This window comes from Micropterus salmoides, unplaced genomic scaffold (genome assembly GCF_014851395.1).
Source record: "Micropterus salmoides isolate LMB-PRFRI ecotype aquatic unplaced genomic scaffold, ASM1485139v1 Ms_hic_scaffold_17, whole genome shotgun sequence".
NCBI classification, from domain to species: Eukaryota; Metazoa; Chordata; class Actinopteri; order Centrarchiformes; family Centrarchidae; genus Micropterus; species Micropterus salmoides.
The window spans coordinates 24,089,735-24,117,163 of record NW_024040817.1 but is presented as its reverse complement, the minus strand read 5'-3'; the positions used below and the strand labels follow the sequence as shown (position 1 = coordinate 24,117,163).

Here is a 27,429-nt window from a genome sequence, read left to right as displayed (position 1 = left end):
TCCCCTCCCCTCCTGTCTGCTCATCTTCTCTCCTCCAGCGATGTCATGTATTAACGTGGGAACCTATTACTAATGTGGTGAAAGGGCCAGTGAGTGAACAAGTGTGTGATGATGGAGGTGGTAGAGGTGGGGGAAGCTGGGAGAGGGCGAGCCATTTAGCGGTGCTATATTAATGGCTTATGCTGCACGTTGTAGGTGATAATGGATGTTGCCGCATTTGGTGAAAACCGTTTGACTGTGGGTGTGTAGTTGTGTATGTGTGTGTGGGTTTGTATAATTTCCATTCTTGGATATAGAAGAGTGCCTTTTATTTGGTTTAATGGTCTTTAAAAACTTTCTACACACTGCTAGCGGCTCTAACATACCTTACAACCTTTTAATAACTGCCTATTTCTTCTTCTCTTCACAGCTCAGAACTGCAGTTACACACTACACAGTCCCAATGGGACGATAGAAAGCCCTGGCTACCCCTACGGTTATCCTAACTATGCCAACTGTACATGGGTGATTGTGGCAGCGGAGCACAACCGAATACAGCTGGTGTTTCAAGGCTTCGCCCTAGAGGAGGACTTTGACATCTTGTCTGTATATGACGGGCCACCCAGCCCGGGGAACCTGCGTACACGGTAAAGACGGCCTAATTTTTTTATGTGCAATATATGTGTTGGTTTTTATTATGTCAAGGGTTTTATTTGACTTGAGTGCTGACATAGATTTTTATAGCGTTGTCATGGAACCCATGGGAAACATAATTTTTCTAATTTGCTAGTGAATGAAGGTTAAATGTTAAAATGACAAAGTTAAGATTGTCGAACATTTAGAGGATAATTCGGGGTTTATTACAATATCGGTCATAGATATGGAAATCATGGAATCGGAATAATGACACAGAACTCAATGAGTCAACTGTCATGGTATAGCTGAGTACAGTGTCAGGACCCAAATGCAGACATTGGCGAGGAGGATGCAGTGCAGGATATTTGTTGTAAAGAAAAATATAGGTTTACACAGGAGCACAAGGCATGAGTCCAAACAAAAAAGGGTAAATCCAAAAACACAGGTAAAATCCAAAAGGGAACAATCCAATACCAAGGAAACTAAGCTCAGACAGAACACTCTCAATTGACGAGGATGCAACAAAGACAATACAGAACTGAGGGCTATACACAGGCAAACAAGCAGGGAGGGAGCGCACAGATGAAACACATCAGGTAATCAAACAACAGGAAACAAAGCTAGACAAGGACACAGGAAAACTGATTACTACAAAATAATGCAGGAAGTAAAGCACACAGGGACACACAAGGACAGAGTTACAAAAGTAAGACAGAAAACATGGAGACAGGACCAAACAGGAAACAGGACTGCACTAAACATGGAGACATAGGACTACTTCGGAATAAACAGGAAGCAAAGCAAGACACAGATACAAGGAGAGAACAGACAGGGTGCACAAACAAACTCTAACTTGAGGCAAGAACATACCACTCACAAAATACAGAACCAGATGACATGGACAAGACAGACTGACAAGTGGACAAAAATCAGAACAAATGACAAGAGTCCAGAACAGAACACATGTAACATCTAAATGGGAAACAATGAACTAGAAACCAGATCTAAGAACTTATATAAGAAAAGGAAAGAGATAGAACAGGTAATGACTAACATGCAACTAAACATAAAAAGAAACAAGGCTGCACAGAAGAAACACAAAACCATGACTTAAAACAGGAAAAGTCCCAACATTAACCACCCCAAATTGACTATTTTCGAAAGACACTTGCAAAAAGGACATAAAATGTGTATTATATTGTTGGCCTGTCAGATTGCTTTGAAGGTAAGATCACCTTATTTTTAAGGTTTCAGCTGTATACCCTGCTGTGATTTGTATCTAGATTATTTCATCTGAAAAGCAATTTTTTATTTGAAAATGATTGCAAAGACCAAAAAAAGGGAGTCGTTTTTGTAGTACTAGCATTCCATGAAAGTTAAGTGTTTGTGCAACGGTGGGGGGTAAAGGGCTAAGATCTGGGAACACTGTGATATTGCCCACAAAAGGCAGATAGAGCAGGAAATATGAGCATTCAGACAATCGGACATGTTTCAAACAGACATCCAGTTTAGCCAAGCTTATATGGAAGAGAAACTGAGGTGAATGTTATAAAAAAAAATGTAACTTTACAGACCGTCTTCCTGGTTCAACTTGGACCCATGCTTAGTTGAGCGTGAATACAATGAGGGCTTATTAGTGACATTTCAGATAACTAATAAGGTCACTTCACTCAATTTGGTTTCCATATAAAGTGGTGGCTAATCCGGCTAAACTCTTGTTTAGAACCTGTCTGTTCGTCCTTTTATTGTAGTGATGTCACTGTCTTCCCAGATCTCAGCAATTACAGCAGTGAGCACATTGTTATTATAACCAATTAAAAAGGATGGTCAATAATAAAATTACATTGAACTAAAAAAAACTGATGAAGGTATTGATGAAGGCAGTGGACTGGAAACTGGAGACTCTGTAGACACTTTGACAGAATCTACTAGTTAATCACTGGGATTCTGGGCACATTTTGTGCTTCAGAGCTACCAACAAAATGAAATGAAGCTCACTTGAGTGTGAAGCCTCAAACAAACAATTTCTGAATCAACAGTCTCATCCTCCTGTATGATCGTCAATTTAACAGCCTGTGCAAACTGAAATATTGTCTCTCTGGTCCGCAGAGTTTCATGCTCACCAAGTTAACACGTTTTCAACTATTCAGGACTTTAAGAAATAAATATTGTTAGGCTGAATTGCCATCTAAAGAGCCAGGCTCCTGTTAGTATTAGCAGTGATTATGAGATACAGCCAGAGAGCTGCTATTCACTGATGCATTTTTGTATTTCAGGATATTATTGCTTGCAGTCTGATATCTGTCAGACCTCTTGGCAGTCTCCCACTTACAGGCTAACTTAATTAGTGACAATTTCTGCATCTGATCAGTTGAAGCCACACCAAAGCCTCTATTAATTCCTGTCACCTTCTGCTATGAGCTTGGCCTTTCAAATAGTTTAAAGCATATTAAAGCATATGTTATGCAAGCCCTCTAGAGACAGATGAGAGAAATATTCTTGAGGGCTGTTTTGAGTCTCTGTCGGCCTCTCTGTTTCCCCCCGTTGATATCTCTCTCTCTTTCTTTCTCTGTCGCTCTCTCTCTTTCTCTTTCTCTCACGTCTTCTCTGCCCCCCCCCCCCCGCTCTTTCTGTGGCAGTGTTGCCTCCACTCCATCTCCCTGCAGAAAGCGAATGAAAGACAGAAGAAAATCCATTATGGATTGGTGTTGTGCTGTTCTCCTCAGCCTTTCTCCTGTTTGGATCTCTGGGCTCTGTTGTATATTGATGCTCCAACGGGATGGGGGGAAAGCGCCACTCTCTCTGTCTAAGCGCTTTGAAAAAAAGTGAGGGGAAATAAAATGAATTGAATAAAGGGGTATCCAGAAAAAAAAGAGAAAGATGGAGAAGCACAAGGAATGTTGAAGAGGTTGTAGGGAACACGGATCTCCTTTAGATTCTGCTTGTGTTGTCTTTGACCAGAATTCGTCTCTTTTCAAAGGAGGCATTTTGTAAAAGTGAGCCTTTCAGCTTTATTTATGAGTGAGCTTGGAAAGGCTGGGAATAGGCCAGAAACATCTCTCACAAGTCAACAGCAGTCTGTCAGGACATGCATGTATTTACACTCACAAACACCCCCGCCCACACCAAACACACATACTCATCAGCACATTTTCATACACACACACACACAAAGATGTACATCTGATAATTCAGCCCTCCCTTTGCTCTCATCTCCCGCTTGTGTCAAAAGTAATTTTCTTTCCATCTGTCTTGCTCCTCTTCCTCCAATATCTTTCTACTTTCCCTCATTTCCTCCTCACCTATTTTTTTTAATGTCTTATCTCTTCTGCCTGTTCTCCATTTTGTGTCCTGCGTGCTGAATTTGATCAGCCTTTCATGTATACCATGCTATACGTTGTAGAGCTTGGAATATTTCCTGTAATCTAAGGTACTCATCAAAAATTAATGTTTTGCCTCACTTCATGTTCAAATGATGACCTTTGATATCTTTTTCAAAGCAGTCACTTTCCTTCAGATGTGTTTATTGATATTGTTGATTGATTGAATTTATTAATTGCTGACACAGCAAAGCCAAGAAATCTGTTGCTCTCAGGAGAATGCTGCCTACAAAGATGTTCATCTAAATATATGTGCTTGTGTTCCAAAGTATATGTGCACCTTGGTATGTGTTTGTGAGCATGTGTACTCCTGCGGCAGTTGTTTTATGAGTCATTGTCACTCCTTAGGAAATGCATACTGTATATGAGTCAGTCTGTTGCCGCAGCACTTCATTAAACAGCTGCTCCCAACTGACACCTGAGAAAATTGAAAGGACGTTTCAATTGTTTGAAAAGGAAAGACTGAAAAATTATATGCAGTGATATGTACCATTGGAAACACAAGCTGATGTCAGTGTTTGATTGCTGTTAATCAAGCGGATCATTAATTTCCAGATGTAGTGATTAAGTGAGTAAATAAAGTCGATCTTGCGCCCTCAGTGTTGTGGAAGCTATCAGTTACTTTACACAGGGAGAGATTGAACAGCATTGAAATTAACCTCAAATTGAAATCATTTTGGTGGGTAGGCTGACTTGAGACTTTTATAGTTACATCTGTGTAAAAAATTATCCTATCCACCTGTTTGCAATATCATAAAATGACTATATTGAAGCAATATTAACATCTTTTCCTGTTTTGCAATTAAGTTTAGATGTTTGTTATGGTCACTCTTTGAATTCCTGAGTCTGGATGTAAACTAAATAAACTTATCTTGATCATTCAGACAAAAGTGCTAAGCAAATTGTAAAGAACCATATTGCTGGTTTTGCACTGAATTTTCAGCATTCATTAACTACAAATACTTGAATGAATAGTTACATACAACTTTTCCTTAGTTAGATGAGAAGATCGACATCAAGCTCATGTCTGTGCATTAAGTATGGAACAGCTTTAAGGACATGGTTAGCCTAGCTTATAGCGTAAAGACTGGAAGCAACCATAACAGCCAGGGTCTCTGCAAATTAAAAAAATGCCAGCCAACACTTTAAAAACACCAATCGCACCAATCAATGTTGTATCTCACATGTTGAATCCATACACAAACAGTAATGTAAAAATAAGAATTTGTGCCTTCGCTGTGACATGCTCAAACTATATCTTGTCAAACAACAGTCTCCATCTGTCCAGTACTTCTGTGCAGCGCCTACAGCTACAGCATGGGTTGCCAGATACAGCTGGTGAGCAGTTTTGGTATTGATCTCTGTACAGGCACATATCAAGCCTGGCAACCTCACTGTGACAGCAAAACTCAATGAAGTTGCGAAATGTGCCTGAAGTTGAAAACTCTTCTGAAATAGTTACACCACTTAACTAGCTGAAACCACTAATTTCACTTTTTATATTTCTGTTTGTGTATGGATTTAATAAACAAGAAACAACGTGTTAATTTGTGTTTTAGAACTGTTGGTAGATGGATTTTCAAACGTTGGAGAGAGCCATGCAAGCTTCTTTCCCCCTGCCTACAGTTTTTATGCTAAGCTAGGCTAAGGAAGCAATTTTCCAACTATTTCAGTACAGTATTAAAATCTTGCCATGGCTTTGTTTAATATATCTAATTTTTAACAAATTTGTCATCTTCATTTTATTCTCACACAACTGCCATATGGTAGTGCAGCAAACAACATGTAAGAAAAATTCTTCATGAATTGTCTTGTTGTCTGAGATTCACTAAACCACAACCTTGTTCGAATAAGAGACCTTGAGATTCACATCCACATCCATGTTAGTGCTTATTGTTTGGCATAGGGAATGCTTTTACAATAACATAACTTCAGAATGTGATAATTTGCTGTTTCTGGCCCTAAGCGCTGTGATAAAGGACTGTGCTGTTGAATGGACAGTTTTCAAAATGCTCCAACTGCATTGCCTCATGACAAGTGCAACTTAACTTGTTACTGTGATGGATTGCATGCTTATAGTTTCTGCAAGTTGAACACACAAAACTTTATGGAAGTTGTTAGTTGCCTGAAGGGCAAAAATAAATATAAATACTTGTGGTATCTGTAGAAAAATGGTCAGTAAAGTAGTAATAAAGTAGTAAAGTAAAGTAGTAAAGTATGGAGGAGTTGTAGTCCCTGGTATGGAATGTAAAAAAAGCAATTTAAATCCCCATCTTGTGTGTTCCCTGTCTGTTGTCAAACTTGTTAGTTGTTACATTTTAATAATGCAGTAAAATGCCCAGTGTAAGGATTACCTGGTCCTTTATTTGCAGTAAAAATATTATTATAGAACTTCCTTCTACACACCAGTAACCCTGGTGTCCTGGGTTAAACACAGCCTGTGGTATTGTAGTGCATGATTTAAAGACCTTCCCATGACTAAATCTACAGCCAACTTGACCTTAAGCAAGACACTGAACATCTACCAGCTCACTCACTGTCACTCTGTACGACAGTACACATTTCTTAGCCTACTTGTAAAAATCATCTTTTTTTTCCGTTTTGTGTCACATTTCACCTTGTAACTGCCATTTGGGGAACACTGAGTACATTTCAGCAGAGGAAAAAGCTATTGAGGTGTGTGAAGGCATCTCTCTCCACATGCCGTGCTCTCAGTGATGGAGTGATGGAACGGGGGGACTTAAGGCCTGGCAGTCTGGCAGGGGCGGGGAAGTGAGAGAGGGAGGAGGAAGCATGGAAGGGACAGATTTTCAGCCTGTGGGCTTGATAGGACCTAAATAAGGGGCACTAGTGCATGGTGCTGGGAGTGGCATTAACACTACAGTCAGCCCTCAGTGCTGTGAGGTTGGGGTGTCACAATATGAGTTTGTGTGTGGATGTGTTTGTGTGTGTGGAGGAGAAAGAGAGAGGCAGTGTATGTATGTGTGTGCACACACTACGCTTACATAGGGGGATCTAGGCTAGTGTGTAGCCCATTCCAGCAAGCTGATTCAGTGTCAACAAAATCAAGGTTTATTGGAATACAGATTAAATGAGCACCATAATCACACACAAACAGACACAGTCAGATACACAAATTTAAGTACAGAGTAAATGGCAATGGGCTGGAAAACTGGTAGCCCTGTAATTTTTCAGACACATAAGGTTTGAGAGACATTTCTGCTTTTTGGCAAGCACTTGAGAGCACAAGTGCTTGTAGAGTATATGCATGAGAGGGAAGAAATATTATGTATGTGTTTCATATCGCTTCAGTTTGTAGCAAATGTTTTGATTTCAGCTGCATGAATCGCCTATCAAAAAAAAACAGACCATGAAAAAAGACTGTAAAGGAATACTCCCAGATGTCTGATTGGCCACTTGATCCTTTAAGCAACCAAATATAGACACCAATTAAGGCTTCAATTAATCAATTAGCCAATTTTCCAAATATTTTGATCATTATTTTAGAAATTCAAGGGAAAATGCCAGGCTTTAACTGGTTACAGCTTCTGAAATGTGATGATTTGCAGAGTTTGTCTGTTTAATATAATGTAAATTGATTCTTTTTTAATTGCATTTTGGATTGTTGATTTGATAAAACAAGCAATTTGAAGATGTCACCTGGCAAATGTGAGGTTGTTTTTATAGATTAAATGATGAATTAACTCTGCAATAACTGATTTCTGTCGGCCACTTGGGGGCAGCAGAAACAAGTTGTGAATATTAAACTGACATATTCCCCTTTTAAATTGCAAGCACATTTTCATACAGTGGCTTATTTACACATCCAGCGGACATGAAGCAACATTAGCATTCATTTGGAGTGGTGTTTGTGTCCACCTAATGAATATGTCATTATTCACTCTCCGTGTAGCTCAGTTTTCCTCCCCTAAATCCTGAGTAAAAAATGTGTGGTCTTTAGCTGTTAAGTACTCCTCACTACGGGTGAAACAATTCACATTACATAATAATAAACATATTAATTTGAACCACTGTTATTATAAACATAATAAGATATGATTTATTGTCATTTGCCAGACATACCACAGTTAAAAGATTAAAAGAAACACGATACAACATTCTCACTAGGTCCCACACCATCTGCTACAATGTATAACATTAAATATAAAAATAAAATGGCGGTATAAATATAAAGTGACTACTGGATATGAGATTAGATGCACTGTAGTGCATTTAGTCATGTCATTGGTTTAGCAACCTCACAGCCTGTGGAGTAAAGCTTTTCAATAGTCTTGTTTTCCTGGTGATGCTCCTGTGCCGCTTGCCTGATGGCAGCAGTTCATAGAGTTTATGGAGCGGGTGTGAGGGGTCTTTAACAAAGTTCTCTGCCCTTTTCCGGCACCGGTCTTTGAAGAGATCCTCGACAGGAGGTATGGAGACTCCAATGATCCGTTCAGCTCCCCTCACTACCCTCTGCAGAGCCTTTTTGTCAGACACAGTACAACCACCACACCGGGTCACAATGCAGTATGTCAGAACATTTCCCACCATGCCTCTGTAGAATGCAATGACAGTGCTGGTTGGGAGTGATGCTTGTTTCAGTTTCCTCAGAAAGTACAGGCTCTTTTTTTTACAATCTCTGGTATTTTTAGACCAGGTGAGGTCATCAGAGATCTGCACTCCGAGAAACTTGATATTGTTCACTCACTCAACTGTAGAGCCACTGATGTTGAGTGGTGTGTGCTCAGGCTGTGACCTGCTGAAGTTGATGATCATCTCCTTCATTTTATCAACATTGAGCACCAGGTTGTTGTCTCTGCACCAGCCCGCTAGGTGTTCCACCTCCATCCTGTACTGTACATTGACTCCTCAATTCCACGGAGTCACTAATAATGTAGCGTTACCCGTTTTTGTGTCTATGTGATAAATTGGGACGACATTTTTAGAAATCGGTCCAGAATTGAGCGAGTGTGCTGCAGTCAGAATCCTTGCGGGCAATTGTGCCCTGTCAAAGTAGGCTATGCCCATGAAAGTGCTTGTTCTTGCCACTGACTCAGATTGTTATTACAAGTGTCTGACAACATTGTGGAAAGGATCCCAACAGAGAGAGATTTTTTTTTTTAAGAATAAGATCCTTACTAAGAAGGATTATGTTGCAGCCCTGTCTCGATGCTGCCAGCTGCAGACTGGACCAATTTCAAAACATTTTGTCCCAATTAGTCACATAGACACAAAAATATTGGAAAATGGGTCCAGGTTGAAACATACCAAAGTTTCCCTTTAATGATCACTTTAATTTAATCACCTGATTAATCAATATTGTTAAATACTGTTAAATAGTTGTAGCTATACACTAACATCATATGTGTCCATGGGTAATTTACTGCAGTATCCCTTGATAAAACTGCAGTTACACCACACTACGTAACAAAAGACAGATATTATTATACAGTACAGAATGCTAGTGTGGATCATCAAAGCTGTGTTAATTCACTCTCCTGTCTATATGCCAGCATTTGGTGTGTTAGTGTGCATCCATGAAAGAGCACAGTGTTAGTCAGGGAGTCAAGCTTGTAAAGAGTCACTGTATGCGGGTCAGAGTGAGAGTGGGTGACGTATAACGGCACTTCCTGCCTGAACACTTGCCACGGCAGTAATTCTTCTTCAGTGAAGGTATTGACCATTAATCTCTCACAGCACATACTTTGGAAAATGACTCCAGTTTGTGAACACTGTGGTGAACACGTGTTCAACGTGTTTTTGAGTGCACACTTTGCTTCTTTGTCTGTTCAACCTGAGCTACTTGTGCTTATATGTTAACAAGCTGTGTGACATCGGTGCAAATAGTACAAATCCAAAGGGGAGGAGACGTGTAGTGTGTGTGAGAGAGAAATATGGCTTCAAGGCTGCATGGTTTTATTTGTTTGTGGCGGTCATGATTGAGCATCTTACTCAACAGCATCCACACACACATGCATGCACTCTATGTAGATATGTAGATAGATCTTTTTTCATACAGACCTCGGGATATGTGAGACCAGACACACTGACACAACCACACGCACGCTCACACACACTGTGGGATTTATAGTTCCTTTGAGTCTGGGCTGTTAATGGAGAGACTGCCGCTTATCAACGCGAGCTTTAACGGCAGTCTGCTAAAAACAGGGGGAAGAGTGATAGTTTGTTTTTCATCATCTCGTGCTGGGAAAAAAAGTGAAACGATGTAGGGATTTATGACATCTGCTCACCTGTGAGACAGAATTATTAGGCCCTGTAACCCCAGATTAGAGAAATAATCAACTAGATGGCTGTGAATTTATATCCTACATCCTGTGTATCACTCATTGTGTGTATTGCTATTGACATTCTTCCATCCCGGGGCCTATCCAGAGACACTTTGGCAGCGGCATGAAATGAAATGTTTTCCTGCTGAGATAAAAGATTAAATACGCAGTGTACCCTTCAAAAAGATGTGTCATTATCAGCCTTTTGGTGCTTAGGGTCACACTCATTTGAGTCAAAGGAAAAGGACAGAATAATCACGCCCTGCTAACATTTTTTTAACAGTTTTTTTATTGAATGAAATAATCTTAATTGATATCATAGCAGTTCTGTGCAATAAATTGGTGAGAATTTTTAAAAAGTGATGTACTGATATGCTGTTTGTGGACTACCAAGGATTAATTTAGTTAGAATGTGATTAGTTATGGATAGCAGAGCAGCAGAGTTTTGTGGTTGCAGCCCATTCCAGCATGAAGATGTGAAATATTTCCTAAATTAGACTTAACCAGATCAGATGTATACACTTAATGATGAAAATATTGGGATCTACAGATGACGTAATCAAAAAATGAGCAAATTTATAGAGCCAAAGTATAAATAACTTTGGCTCCATAATTTTTTATAAATTATACATTTTTACTGTGGATAATGCTTGTATCAGTCAACACAAGGTCATCTTTGCCAGTTAGTCCTTTATACAAAAATCTAATTAGCATGAGTTGATTTGCAATATTTCTCTCGAAATGTTTGTAGTACTATTTTAAACTTGATAAGTTCATACAGCATTCATTATATAGAGCAATAGCACATGATGACAGGAACTAAGACAAAGCCAAGAATTGCATGATATAAATTGATAAACACTACCTAACAAAGGGATGGTGGGAGGCGGATGTTATGCTTTTCTCACTGCAGGGAATTAATTTTGTTGATTTGCATGTCAACTTATGCAAATCATGTCAGTCAGAATTTTCAGTACAACACCTAAGGCACAGTACAACTCACGGGCGCGCATATGCAGCGGTTTTAGCTTGTGCTGCATGTCTGGTAGACTGGAAAGCAGGCTCATCACAGATTTTTTTCACTGCTTGCATGACCTCTCTTTGTTTCCAGTCATTTTTGATTGATCAAGCTGTAATAAAGAAGCATTTATAATTTTCATAATGGTGATAAATATGATTTTTGCCTCTGAACAAATTGTAGAGCAGCAACAGTTTTGTTGAGACTGTATGTACATAAATGGGACAACATGCAATTTATCACATTTTGGTTAAGGAAGTCGGTGAAAGTCTATTTATGTACTCCACCTTTACCATTACACAAAATACTACACTCACCGGCCACTTTATTAGGTACACCTGTTCAATTGCTTGTTAACACACATATATATATATACACACCCACACACCCCCCCCCACACACACACACATTTAATAGGTACACCTGTTCAACTGACCCTTCGCTAAGCCCCGTCCCCCTTAGTTACTGTTGCTAAGTCCGACAAACTGTTGGCGCTGTCACTGTCTATTACTGCACTCTATAGTCAAATTAGTTGGAAAAGCGATCTCAGAAAGATGCAGTTTTGCAGTTACATTATACATTTGAAGGTTGTATTCAGGCTGTCAAACTGACTCAAACGGATGTGAAAAAAGCTAAAGCTAAAGCCTACCGATAATACAGTACAAGTGAGCCACCACATCCCCTGATGATTGAGACAAAAGACAACGATATGAACGATCAACACTGTTCCTGTAAAGCTAGGTAGGCCTCTATTCATTATTACAATCATCAAAAAGCAGAACAGCAGGGCTTTATTACATTCCATTGAGTTGGAAGTCCCCGCAACCCTGTACGCAGGGTAAGCGGTTGACGATGGATGGATGAGTTGGAAGTTAGCTAGCGTTAGCTAACTAACATTACATTTGGAACGATCCACAGCCGACATTTTTCTGGATTTATTTTAGGTTTTGGAAAGAGAATAAATCATACTTCTCCTATCAACCTCTCTGGGTAGCGAACGTAGCTATTACAAGTGCCCCAGGAACAGTGTTTGACCATATAATATAGCCAAAAATAGCTAGAAAATTACTCTTTTTACATTAGAGTCAATGGAGTGCATCCATGAAAGTGTCGGATTTCAGTTAGAGTGAGACCTATACTGCGTTGTGATTGGCCAGCTGTGTATTTGGTGTGTGGCTTAGCGAAGGGTCAATTGCTTGTTAACACAAATAGCTAATCAGCCAATCACATGGCAGCAACTCAATGCATTTAGGCATGTAGACGTGGTCAAGACAACTTGCTGAAGTTCAAAGCGAGCATCAGAATGGGGAAGAAAGGGGATTTAAGTGATTTTGAACGTGACATTATTGTTGGTGCCAAACGGGCTGGTCTGAGTATTTAAGAAACTCCTGATCTACTGGGATTTTCACACACAACCATCTCTAGGGTTTACAGAGAATGGTCCGAAAAAGACAAAATATCCAGTGAGCGGCAGTTGTGTGGACGAAAATGCCTTGTTGATGTCAGATGTCAGAGGAGAATGGGCAGACTGGATCAAGATGTATACAGAATACCATCTCTGAACACACAGCACGTTGAACCTTGAAGCAGATGGGCTACAGCAGCAGAAGACCACACTGGGTGCCCCTCCTGTCAGATAAGAACTGGAAACTGAGGCTACAATTTGCACAGACTCACCGAAATTGGACATTAGAAGATTGGGAAACATTGCCTGGTCTGATGAGTCTCGATTTCAGCTGCGAGATTCAGATGGTAGGGTCAGAATTTGACATAAACAACAAGAAAGCATGGATCCATCCTGCCTTATATCAACTGTTCAGGCTGGTGGAGATGGTGTAATGGTGTGGGGATATTTTCTTGGCATACTTTGGGCCCAATTGAGCATTCTTTAAACATGACAGCCTTCCTGAGTATTGTTGCTGACCATGTCCATCCCTTTATGATCACAGTGTACACATCTTCTGATGGCTACTTCCAGCAGGATGATGCACCATGTCACAAAGCTCAAATCATCTCAAACTGGTTTCTTGAACATACCAATGAGTTCACTGTACTCCAGTGGCCTCCACAGTCACCAGATCTCAATCCAATAGAGCACCTTTGGGATGTGGTAGAACGGGAGATTCGCATCATGGATGTGCAGCCGACAAATCTGCAGCAACTGTGTGATGCTATCATGTCAATATGGACCAAAGTCTCTAAGGAATATTTCCATCACCTTGTTGAAAGTATGCCACGAAGAATTAAGGCAGTTCTGAAGGCAAAAGGGGGTCCAACCCGGTATTAGCAAGGTGCACTTAATAAAGTGGCCTGTGAGTGTATAGGGCTATAATATGGACAAATAAAATCACTATTCAACTAATCATGGACAACCTGAAAACTAGCATCAATGATGATTAAATGATTCAGTGCCCACTGGTCGAAGACTATTTTACAAAACCCAGCGAGTGTTTAGTGAAAGAGTAGATAAAAGACACATTTACACCTTGGAGTAACAGTCTCTTTGTCACATTCTTGTAGATCTGTTCTCTCCATAGATAAAAATGTTAAAAAGTCATTTAACCATTGTTCTAAGCTGAAGCACTCATAATCTACAGTTCAGCAGAGAGATTCATTTATTTAACTACTTCTTTGTTTTGAAGTGATTTGTAGTTCTGGTATGATATTAAAGCTTTAAACTAAAGTCAGAGGGAATATGGTGGCGCTTCCTACACATAATGCTGCCTCTGAGGACCACCATATCCTATGCACGCTCTCAAGCACACAAGCAAATTTCATTAACATTTGAAAGAATTCATGTAAGGCACCGCAGAAAACATCCAAATTTAAGATAAGTATAACTGCCAGCAGCGATTCCAGGAGAAAAAGAAAACACATCAAGCAGAGCACACGACACACATGTAGAATGATGATGACTCGTCTACCTTTTTGTGGGGAGAACTGCTGATCTGCAGCCCACCTCCTGTTTGTGTCTTCACTGCCAAACAAAATAGGGTGAAATAAATGACACACGTCTACTAACAAAACTGCAGTAATGTCCAAGCTATTCTCACAACACTGTTAGAGACTGATGAATAGAAATCTTTCTTTGGTATTTGAACAACTTCAACTACAATTTTCACACATTTGAAAAGAACATGTTAGCATCTTCAAATGGAATGGTCAAAATTTAAGATTAGCTTCTTGAAGTCCTTTTTAAAAATATATATTTTAAATTATCTTGTATACTCCCCAATAGAGTAAAGGCTCTTATTTTTACATACAAATTTTGTAGAAGAAGAAAATACTATCAAACTCAAACTGGTGGCCGGATTTACTTGCTGACATTGACAAGGCTGTATTTGTTGGACTTGACCTAAAGAAAAAGACCTTTGTTGATTCAGCCAAAGGTTAAAGAGTTATTTGCCAAAACGTTAATCGACATTTGGACTAATGTTGGCCCTGCTGTGATTGTTTTGTATGTGATCAAAGTACCAATTTCCACAAACATTTGGTTCTTTGTGCTGCAACAGACCACTGCAGAAAAAAAGACAACAGAAAGACAGCCAACAAAAACAATATGGTGGCATAGAACCTTTGGTATTTTACCCCCTAACCACGTACCCAAAAAGAAGAAATACATTCCCTTTAGCTGTTATCTATGGAACTGTGAAGCACAGACCTTTTCCTTGTGCACCATTTGTTCCCTGGCTTAGGCAAATCCCTGGCATATTTTTTCCAGCCTGTGTTGATTTTGCTGTTTTTTTACTCAGTGTTGCTGCAGTCACGTTTTTTCCCCTTGATTTCACCCTTTCCTTTTGTTTTCTCCTATTCATCCCTGGGAGACACAGAGCATAGAAGTCTAATTAGTTATCCAAACACCTTGTGAAACGTGATAATGGATAAAGCACACATAATGTGCACACCCACACACTTGCACATGCTGTATGTTCGTGCTAGCTATGCTGTGTCAAAAGCACTTCCCTGGCATGTAATTAGACACTTGTTGCGTGTGACCAGTTGCACTTGTGCTTATTTAGTTGTTGGAAAGGCCAAAGTTAACACTCCACTACTGTCATCAATTCCATCATAAAGGATGTAAATCAGTCTCTATAAATAACATATAGTACAGAGCAGAGATGTTGAGGACTAAAATTGAATAGATTTTAAAAAAAGACACAATTAAGAGATAGAGAGCATTAATGTTGAGATCTGCAGGCAGCGAGGGCTAGATGGTCTACAGTGGACAGGAACAAGATTAATGGCATATGAGTAAATCAGTGTTTGTGAGAGCTTACAGCTTATTCTAGATCAGTACCAGTGCTGTAATTCAGCAACACACACACATCACTGCCGCACCCGCCTCCTTCTCTCTCTTTTCCCCCGCTATCTCCTTCCCCCTGCTGCCCTTTGATCATCATTGCCACAGGAATGAAAGAAGAGCGACGGGTAGAAAGTAAATAGCATTGGTTGGGCGCTCCATCGGTCACTGTGTCCCTGTTAGCCCTACCGGCTAATTAGATCTTCTGCCCAACCTTGTTGTGGAGTTTATTAGTGGCATCCCTCTGCGGAGCCAGGGAGAAACTGAAGATCACAGCGAAGAGGAGAGAGAGAGAGTTAGCGGTACAAATGATGAAATTTTGAATATAGATTCAGAGCTTCACACAATGCTTTTGAAAGAAATCCCATAAAGCCAGGAATACACTGACTCTGGCTATGGCTGCGCCACGGTTTTGATGCGTTCATAGCCCGGCATCAAACAAGGTAGTAGAAGCACAAAAATTACGAATTAATAACAAGTCAATAATGTGGGGCAGGCTGCACGCTCCACTGCTGAAATGCTTCTGAGAAGCTTCCAGTGGACTTTGACGCTGGGCTATGGACGCTGTGGCGCGGCCGTAACATGCCGTAGCCGGAATCAGTGGATTCCTGGCGTTATCCATACAATCATGATATGAACAATGAATGTGTTTGGTGAAGATCTCATTCCAAAAAAATGGACATAATTTATTACAATAAAATGCAGCTATAATAGCCTACACTTCTCTGGAAAGACTTTCCACAAGATTTTGTAGCCTGGCAGCATTGGATGCTGTAGCATTAAGATTCCCCCCTATTGGAACTTACCATGAAAAACAAGCCCATGGTCCAAAACCTTTAAACTGCTTCCCACATCACATACATTTCAAACCAGCTACCTAGTTCAACCATTAACAATAGCGACGGAAACATGACAACAAAAATACATGCTTGGATGACATTGACGTAGCTGTATGGGTTGTTGTGTGTTGAATTACAAAAAAAAAAGTCCTAGACCAGCATTTTTCTTAGATCTTCTGAAAAACATTTACTGCTCCTAGCAACCGTTGGCACAGCTTCCATGTCGAGTGAAAGTGACATGGGCAGGATGGGTGCATCACTCACTATTGACAACAAAATAACAAACAAATATTCAATCAACTTCAGTCTGACTATACGGCTAATAAAAAACATTAGGAGACAAAAGTGTCCGCATTCTTTTGGCTGTTCACAGTTAGTACAGAATTGGGCAGGGGGAGAGGATGAGTCACAGACAGAGAGAGAGCAAGATACAGTAAACAAGGAAAAGCCTCAACTGGAGAAAGATGGATTGGGTGTGTGCTATACTAAGTGGCAAATGGCTGCATTTGATTAAATAACATATCCTTTTAATCTGAGCGATTCTGGGAAAGGCAACATTGCACTTAGCCGTTACCCAAGTGTACATTAGTGTTTTGTTTGTTTGTTTTCTCACTTCCATCATGCCACATTCCGCACACCACTCTACTTACCCTCTGCCTGTTACTCTTTAAAATCTTGAAAAAATCTGCCTTGAATTTGCAAGGCTGACTCATCAACACATTATTTTTTCTTCTTTGCATGTGTGTTATATAACCTGTATATTTAGGCACAACTGGACTTTCACACTACTACTGGTGCCAGTGTTATATTCACATTAAACAACTATGACTATGACTACTACAGCTATCAATAGTAGCAAAATAATGATAATTATTCGTTTATGCAGCATCTATTTGAAAACTGTTACCACCATCTAACCAATATAAATAGATACTAAACATAAGTAAGTATGGGAGGGAAATCAGCAGTTGAAACCTTATAATACAACATATATAAGTACTAAATATCTAAAATGCAGGATAGCTATATAATGTTTTGGTCATTCTCGGATCTCTTTCACCTTGTTTCCTGTTTGTTTTCAATTGGTCTGTTATGTCCGTCCTTTTTCCTGTCCTTGATCATTTACTACATCCTTGTGTATCATAATTGCTAAATGTACTCACAAACACACACACACACACACCCACACACACACAGATAGACAGGCAGACCTGCACCCCGGTACAGGGGAGTAAACACCGACATTTCTCACGGCTCCCACTTAGCTTTGTCACTTTCCTACGGGGGAGAGTGGCACGACATTGAATTAGTTTTATTTTATCCCTAATTGTTTTCTGCCCGAGGATTATTGCAAAGCGATTTGTGCGGAGTAGGGGTAAACACAGTGGATGTGTGAACATGACCTTGTTTCATTTGTCAGCCTTGATTTATTTGCTGTAAGTGTAATTGACTTATGTCTCAACAAAGGGGGAAGAAATGAATGAACTCCTTTTTACTTCTATATTGAGGCTATATTAATGCATAAATTATAAAGATTTTCGTGGCATATATCGTGTCCAAAAATGCATATCTGTCAACAAAACGAGCAGTGTAGGACTGAAGTGTTTAAAATAATTATTTAAGCTCTATGCATGGACTTTTTGCACTTGCATTATCGGCTGAATATTCTCTATGCAATCTTAATCAGGTGGGAGTATGCAGCCCTCTGTGTTGCCTCGCAGGTATGTATAGTGTCGAGCAGATGCAGATAGCATCGGGGCAATGTAATACACTGTTAATGGAGTGCAGATAGCCTGAAGATAAACCAGCCACATCATTCACTCACTTGCTGACCGGCAGACACGGCAGTGGAAGTAAAGTTGTGTGTGCATGTGTGTGCGTAAGCCATAACTCCATACTTAACTTCAACCCTTAGGTTGAATTGGATTTAAGAAAGAGATATAATTTAAGACTATGGAGCACTAATCTATGGTAAAGCCGTTTGTACAGTGTTCCATGACTCCTCTGCTCATTCACACGCACACATCCTTTAATTTAGCTGGTGATGACTTTTGCTATTCTGCACAGCAAATGATAACTAATCAGTCCTGTTTCCACCCGTATCTTTTTATGGCCCCAAAATGAACACAGCTGATGAGTAGGGCATTCTATGAAACTTCAGACACTGTAAATGATGCACTTGTTTTCATCATTGCATTGCCCCCCCCCCCCCCCACACACTTCTATTTAGCTGTTCCTATTTTCTGTATAGAACTTCATCTGTTCAAATCTCCTCAAGTCACTGCTAATAATTTCTCCTCCCACTCCTACGGCCTTCCTCCTCTCACCTTCCCTTCCACTCTGTTTTTTTCCGTTATATTTGCCTCTCTCCCTCACTGTCTCTCTCTCTCTCTCTCTCTCTCCCCCACCCTTCCTCTAGAGACACTGGTTTGTTAATGACTTCACTGCGGTTAGTCTCTCAGTTGGCGCTGACTGCGGTTGATTATCTCACCATCAGCATTCAGCGTCAGAGACGTCTGAGAAACTCTGCTGTCCTCGCTGCTCAGCCGTGGTGTGCAAATACCTTGTGATGTCACGCACGTATCAATATTAACAAGCAACTGCATGCTACAGCCCGTCTTTCTTCACGAGACAGACAGGAGGAATTAGCCCATTCTATTCAAAATGATGTCAGCTTTAAATATTTATGAATTGTGGAATCTGAGCGAAGAGGGTGTATGAGATTTATAAGTTGTTGCTGCCTCCAGTTTGGTTCACCCTGGCTGTCGAGCTGCATGTTTTCTGGACAATGTGATGTGATGATGACCCAGCCATATTTAGCAGAAATATGTTAAAAGAAATTAAAAAAATAAAGGCATATTATAAAGTTTTACAGTTGTAGACATGTTAGAGGTTGCAGTGGCTTCTTCCTCTGCATAATATGATTACTGGTAACACATTTGCAGGCTTTCAGATTGAATAACAGGAATTTAAACTGAAATCAAGAGCTCTGAAGGCTAAACATGGAACTCTATCATGGCCAGATCACGCCCTTGGGCAAAGTGACGTGGTACATTACAGCTTACCAGACAAAAAAAGGATAAGAAGGCTGATAGAAATACAGTCTAATTGCGTGTGAAAGTCTTCCTATTAGCTGGAGGAATCAAATCATGTGTGTGGGAATGGAGTGCCATTTTAACCTCCACTAGGCATCATGGCTAGTTTCCCCCCCCCCCAATTGTAAGTAGAGCCAGTGATGAGTCATACACACACAGACACACACTTAACAGCAAGAGTTTGGATGAAAGGGTTTCCATCCTTAAAACAAGAAACTGAGTCAAAATTTGGAATACTTTCAACGTATGGAAGAGCTGGAACTGGAACCATTTGTGTGTGTGTGTGTGTGTGTGTGTGTGTGTGTGTGTGTGTGTGTGTGTGTGTGTGTGTGTGTGTGTGTGTGTGTGTGTGTGTGTGTGTGTGTGTGTGTGTGTGTGTGTTGCAAAGGTTGTCAGCGTTGCTGATAGTGTGATAGGCAGTCAGTTGGAGTTAGAGCTTACAGAGCACAACAGAGCATCAGCCCCTGTCCTTGACCACTGACAAGTTATAGCTGCACAGGGTCTCGTATAAAAAGGGCACACACACCCTCACACAAATACACATAAAAATACACACATAGCTCCCTCTGCACTTCAACTCCCTCTCCCTGTCTCTCTCTCTAACCACCCATCATTTATTGGCTAATGTCTCCCTTCTACTCAGCCATCAAAATCTTGCTGCTGTATCTATTTTTCTTTTTTCATCCCTTCCTCTTCCCTCCTTCTGGGTGGAAAATCAGCTGTATCAGCACTGTACTTACTTTCCACCGTGTGAATACACACACACACACACACACACACACACATTGACTGACTGAATAAGATTAAAGGACGAATTATCTGATTTAGTTTCTGTTTACAGCCGTAAACACACACATATATTTTAGGGGTAGATCACAAACACACACACACACACAGGGAGATGTTCAAATTAATAAAACTGCATGTGCGCGTGTGTGAGCATGAATCCCTCAATAGCTCACTCAACTCAGGCTCATGGTTGGAGGATTATACATTCCAACGTGCTCATGTGTTTCTCTCACCACCCTCCCTCAACCTGCTCTTCAACACTGCGATCTCCTCATTACAACATCTCCACTCTTTTCTCCTACAGCCACCTCTCTGCACATTTACTGTCTCCCCCCTCTCTCGTTCCAGTGGGTAGTGGTGGGATAATTGGAAGCAGAGGTTCTTCATTGAGAAGATGCTGAGGCCAGTCAGGTGGAAAGCTCTCTTAATAGACCTCTGCTGCTCTCCATGCAGACACACATGCGCTTATGCAAACACTTGCACACACAAACAGCATATACTGCTCAGTGTGGATGCAGCCATGCTCACACATATACCTATTTTTCTCTTTCTCAGAAGCACTCATTTCTTAGATTACTTAGCTTTCCATACAGTAGAAACAGGCATTGATTTACCATAACTGTGCTATTTTTCTTAACCTCTCTCTCTCTCTCTTTTCTTCTGTCCCTCACCCTCTTTTATCCTCCCTCCTTCATTTTATCACTCACTTGAGACACCTGCGCTGCAAAAATATCCTTTTGTATCGCTCAGTTGCAATCATATCTTGCATCTTTTCCTTGATAACATGCTATCCCCCAGCTGCACCTCTCAGATTGCCACGGCCCACATCACATTGCAATATTTAATCTCCCTTTGCACGTGAAGCCAGTTTCTTTATGTGTTCTGACGGTATCCATTTTGTTTTCTCTCAGCCTGGAAAAATGATTTGGGGCTGTATCTGCCTTATGCCAGATGATCATGCTTTGGATGTGGCAAGAATCCCACCATGTTGGTAGACACCCCCCCCCAACACCACCCCGCCCTTTTGGCCCTTCCATCATACCCTCTATCAACACCCTCTTCCCCGCAGTGCGCTGCTGAACCAAGATGGCTGCATTCCAACTCAATTTGCGGTCAGCGAAGGGGCTATTTGCATGAACATGTGTCCCATCGTTTAGCTGATATCCCACCGTGACAATCTTGCAGAGAGGAGTGAAATCATGCATACATTAAAGCCGTCTTCCCTTTTTGGTTCAATTCATCTTTCCCACACTGGTGTTTTGCAATTTTTCCCCACATCAAATGTGGTACTTAAGGATTAAGTGAAACACTGAAGCCTCTCTTAACACTGAGAGATAAAAGGAATGGATTTAATAGATTGTAAAGAGTTGGATACACATGCAGTGAGAGAGTGCATGTGGGAACACTGAGTGAAAATTAAAGTGGATGTTGGGAAGGCAAATTTTGCTCAAATTGAGGTGTGCAACGTCCCCCTTTATTAGAATCTTTAAATCAGGGATCTGTTGTGCACACACACACAAACATTTATGTCTATGCACAAATGAATCAACTTGTGGTGACTAGCAACAAATGGACTGTGGAAACCTGTTTTTTATTTAATATGTGCAGTGTGTATGTGACTATTGCCAGTATGTGGGTGGCAAACATGTTAAATGGATTTAATAGTGGAACCTGGTAAACCCGCTGCTGGAAGCTGGTCCTAATAAGACAAGGCTCATTACTCAAAACTATATTACTTGTTTCCAACATAATTTTAGTTGATTGCTTAGAAGTCCCTCAGAGGTTTTACTTGCCACACTACTGGTTACAGGACTTTATTAAATGTCTCCAAATATAGTGATTCTGTCTGCTCTGACCTATGCAAATTGGGATGGAACTTGGGATACAGACTACTTGAATGATAAGGGAATCAAAAAGTCTAATGTATTTCAGTAAACTCAAACTAAGTGAGACTAGTATATTTGATACCCAACAGTAATTAATGATAACTATTGATTTGTATTTATTTTATTCAAATTTAAAACACATGCATGTTATGCTATGAGCTATATGTCAATACAAACTCACTTCATGAATTTTACCTTTGTGCAACCAGAGGGCACCAAACCATTTTGCATTACCATCCCTAATTAATAACTGATCCAGCCTCAGTACTTGTTCTTCAGGCTGCCCTAATGTTAAGTAAGACTTTTGAAAAGCTTACAGTTTTGACAGTGGCTGCCAAAGTAGTTATAGTTTCACAGACAAACAGGACAAGCTACTCCTCAGTCGAAAGGCAAGAGCCCCTGATTCAGAGGTGATGAACTTAAATTACTGAGGTGACATGCTTAATTAAATGTTTAATCAGGGCTGCCAACTTTTCAATTTAGTTTGGAGTGAGATTTGGTTGTAGAGGTCGTTTCATTGTGTCATATCCCACCGCAGGGGTCGGGGTCATTACTCTTTAATCCTCAGGAATTTTGTTTTCACATGGCCACATGGATGTGTAGATGAAAAGCCAAGTGAATAATCATGGTCAGATCAGTGTGATCAAGATACTTGCCAACATCCAGACATGACAGCCTTAATTTTGACAAAACCTAACCATGTGTAAGGGAGTCTTCCCCCATAGAATCTATGTGTCAAACCAGAGACTGCAGTCCATACATTCTCTATAATTAAAAGAAATACATGTATTTCTTTTAATTATAGAGAATGTAATTCAGTTAGAAACTCCTGGACTGAATATTCAAAACTTTTGCATCTATCCCACATAATAGTGTAATCTGACATATCCAGAAAGATTTCTATGAGAATAACGTCATCATTTAATCACAGTGTTTCAAAATATCCCCGCCCTATAATCTGCTGTTCATTACTTGCTCTGCTGATATGATAGAATCCCAGACAGACAGACACAGAAACCGTTTGGGACTGGATGAGACCTGTGCGAAACGAAACTAACTGAAAACACTTCACCACAAATCCACACATATTAATATTTCTATATTGCAAACACGTACCCGATCACTCTGCCACTCACTGCGTGAGAGCGGGTTCGCTTGATTCTTGTCACAGCGTCCCTCCGGTGGCGCATCAGCTGGGTGGAGTGTAATCGCACCGAGTCGACGCTAACAGTTATAGGCTCCTTTAGTTTTTCCAGTGCGTGGCAGCTCTGCGTTTAATTTGGAGATAACCAGCCACTGCTAACCTTGCCAGCAGCCCCGTTTGATCTAACGTTACTACGCACTATGCAGTGAGTGAGATAATTGCAAACTGTGCAGTGTAACCTTAGCTAACAAGTTATTAGCTAACATTTATGGGTTAACTGCCAAAACTAGACTAGAGAGAGACTGTGGAGATTATGACCCTATACCACCATTTGACTGAACACCACAATGTTTCACATACTGTCAGCACTGAGCAGAGTTAGTTAATGTAACCAGGCCACAGCCGAGGTTAACCTTGATTTTGTAGTGTGGCTAATTAGCAGAATAAACTGTTAAGTGGCTACAGCTGGTTCAAAATTCTGCAGCACCACTGTCACAGTAGTGTTATGTTAAATTTGCTATTTGAAGTCGTATACCCTAATGAAAAAAAAACAACAACACTACAGCCATCAGGAGGTGAAGGTAAGCTTCATTCTACATTTTAGTGGAATTATTGACTACATCAATGTTTTAGTGCCAAAGGTTTAGGCTACACATTTTTTTCTTACCTGCAGAAGTTTTGACAAGTCTCAAGTTAGGTGTGGGGTTATTTTTGGACAATTCATTTTGATATTGTTTATGGTAACTGTTGTTTATCATTAACATTAGTATACTTCTGAAAAAACAATTATATCACTTTAGCATTCTATGCATAGCAGTGCTGATATTTATCATCAGTTTCAGATTAGGGCAACATTATACATTATCCCAGTGAAATGCGATTGGCCATGGTTATTAAGCAGCTCCTAATCACTTATAGAAATTATGCTTGATTAGTACTTGGAATAGCCCCCCCTCGAAGCATGACTTGAGTCGTTTAAGTCCTTTGTGGGTGAATGACGTCAAAGTTTTACACACAGTGAAAATTAAGTTAAGTATCTTAGTTTATTGTACTGTTTGTTGCAGGAAAGACAAAACTAAACACAAAATAGTACAACTTGTATGACAAGAGTTCAACATGCTAGCAAAGGCTAAAAAATATGATCTTTGGATCTTCTGTGGTGGTCTGGGGGTGACATCAAAGATCATGCATGCATAATCAATATGTGTTGATACATATCATTTTGAGCGGGTTAGGACCAATTTCATACTCTTAAGATGTTTGAGAAATACAAGTGTAGATGGAGGCTACAGGTGTAAATAGCAAACATATTTTCTGTTCCAGTCGGAATTGCAGACCAAAAAAAGTACGGGTTGGTTGTTAGAAATGGTTGTTGACATTGAGTCCTACAGTTTTATGTTTGTTGTCTGTTCAACTGTTTTTTTTCATTCCCACACTGGCTGCTGTTTTTCTAATTCGCTGCGGAGACATGATTGCAGTTACTCTGTCTTCGCTGATGGAGAGAAATCTGTTGAGGTTTTCTGTCCTGTTGAGGTCTTGGCATTTCAATAATTTGCGGATGATTCAGAGCCTCGTTATACAAAAAGTTATCCTTGAATGCCTGAGGGAACAGCTGGCTTGATGGAAGCGGGCTTCATACCTGACCTTGCAACCAACTGTGCTGTTGATTGGATCTTTTTTTTTTTTTTGTTTTTTGTCTGACCGTTATTGTCCTTCTCTCGATTTGTTCTCAGGTTAACGGGATTCCAGCTGCCTTCACCCATTGTGAGTACTGGCTCCAGGCTCACGCTGTGGCTACTGTCTGACTACGCGGTCAGTGGGCAGGGATTTAAAGCTGTCTATGAAGGTAACACAACTTTTATATTATCTTTTTTTGAGCAATAGGAAAAATTATTGATTTTTTTTCCTACAGCATAAATGTGGATGTTATTAATTTATGTTCAGTCTCAAAGTACTTGTCCATTACATTAAATTAAGTTGCTTCTGAGATTCGTGATTATTGTCATTCATGTCATTAATGCCAATAATGTCCAATACTGTGGGTCTTTCAGCAGTGTTTCATAGCTGAATGGGGGAAAAGCATCTGTCCTGCTGAGCAAAATCTCTCAAATATCCTAACAAAAGAAAGAAAACAAAGTGAGAAGGAGAGAATATGGTATATATCATAAATTATATTACGGTTAGCAGTCTGCACTGAACTAATAGTATCATCAGACGGTTAAATTTAAAGCCATTCTATTCAGCTAGGTTATCATCTCTCCCTTCCCAGGCCACGACTGGGACCTTTATCATGATGACGTGGAATGCTTTATGACCCGTGGTGGGATAATATTAATGATGGCACTCGTCAAACCCACGCAGGAGTAAAGGCGAGCTTAGGGAGGGGAAGGAAATACAAGCGAGTGACTAATTAGGCTAATTACCTGACAGGAGTTTGTCAGTCTTTTTGAGATATTGTGAATGTAGGGATGTGGCTCGATGAAGCAACATCAAGCGACTCGGGAGGCCTAAGACCACATTGCGTGACTAGATAAAACCAAAGACAAAAGAGCAAAGAGACTGTTTGTTAACTCCACTGGGAGGCAATTGGGGAGTCGTGCCTTTCATTCTCACTAGTGGAAACAAAACTGTCAGACTTGTCTAACTTCTGACCTTGGATGATGTAATTGCCTCTTGCTGCAAATATGTTTGCAGCAAGTTAAAAAAAAAAAAAAAAAAAAAATTAAAAGTTTTACTACTTGAGCTACTACTTTTCTTTTTTTTGTACTACATGCAGTCATACACTCACATCCACACACTGTACAGTTTATGGCACGAACATATATCAATAAAGCTAAGTGAATAATGTGAAGTAATGTCAATCTTAAATCTTGTGGTGATTTTGGTACCAGCGAGAATGGTAGAGGGATATCAAGCATGTTGAGCATCAGGGGAAATGAGTGCAAAGCCATAATTATCTGTCACCCACCTCTCATGACATTGGCAAGACGAACTGCAACGACTCATGTCACATGGGAAAGAGGCCCCGCTTTGCTCCCATGTGGCGCTAACCTGTAGGTTAGGCTGAATGTTAATTGGAGAGTGAGAAATACAGGAGATATGCAAAGCACAGCATCAGGTCACTGGAACTGAATGGATGGAAGACCATTCACACTTGGCCTTTATTATACAACATATGCACACGAATGTATCTTAGCACTGAATTCCTTAATCCTCAGATGAGGTGAAACCGCATCTCTTCTCTGCTTCCCCACGTTCTGTTATATTCTAATCTCCTCTTCCTTTGAACCTCTTTGGCAATGTCCTCATGGCACACGTTGGTTCTTTGACTCCTCTGTGCCACCATAATCCCACTAGGGCTCCCTGACACAAAGGCCAGAGATAATGAACCTTTACCCCATGGCTAGACCGGTTTCATCTGGTTACTAATTCAAATTAACACCAGGCTTAAAATCAGCTGGATGGTAAGAGTTAGGTAAACAAAGCAAAACATACATTTTGTGTATATTCCATGCTGGCCACAGCAACTTGTGGAAATCTTTCAAAGAAATATGCCACTCTAGACATTTTCTGTAACATTTAGCTAAGAGATAAAAGGAGATTTAAAGTTTTAATTTAAAATGTGACCAGTTAATTTCCACAATATATCTTTTTCCCTTTGTATTATTTGGCAGCCTCACAGGAGTAATGTGAAGTTTGAAATAACTTTTCGCTATTGAACTGCCCAGGTAGTCAAGAACCAACAGGAAGATGTCACAGAAGCTGACACCCTGCTTTGTACTGCTTTGTATAAAGTCTGTTTGACCAGAAGCCACTGGCATAGAGCCACAGTTCTGCTTTGATTTGATTAGTTCACAGTTAGAAATAGTGCAGGAAACACATTTGAGAACAAGCAACGACCAAAGATTGTACATCTCACTGTGGATCATCTCAGGAAGTTAGTAGTATCTGGTGTTTGTCGGTTGGTAATGATATTGTTATTATTTTATTTACTCCTTCATTATCTAGGTCAGATTATTCTTTTCTCTTTTTCCACAGTTATTTATGTAAGCAGTTTGTTACACTCCATTTGAGAC

General features: G+C 40.2%; 1 protein-coding gene across 1 annotated transcript in view; it reads left to right on the top strand.

The window, feature by feature from the left end:
* csmd2 (CUB and Sushi multiple domains 2) overlaps positions 1 to 27,429 on the top strand; it is a 251,780-nt gene that overhangs the window by 16,329 nt on the left and 208,022 nt on the right. Inside the window, exons 2-3 of the mRNA XM_038725504.1 lie at positions 410 to 626; positions 25,087 to 25,199. Of these exons, the coding sequence (XP_038581432.1) occupies positions 410 to 626; positions 25,087 to 25,199 (330 nt within the window). The remainder of the gene's footprint in view (positions 1 to 409; positions 627 to 25,086; positions 25,200 to 27,429) is intronic.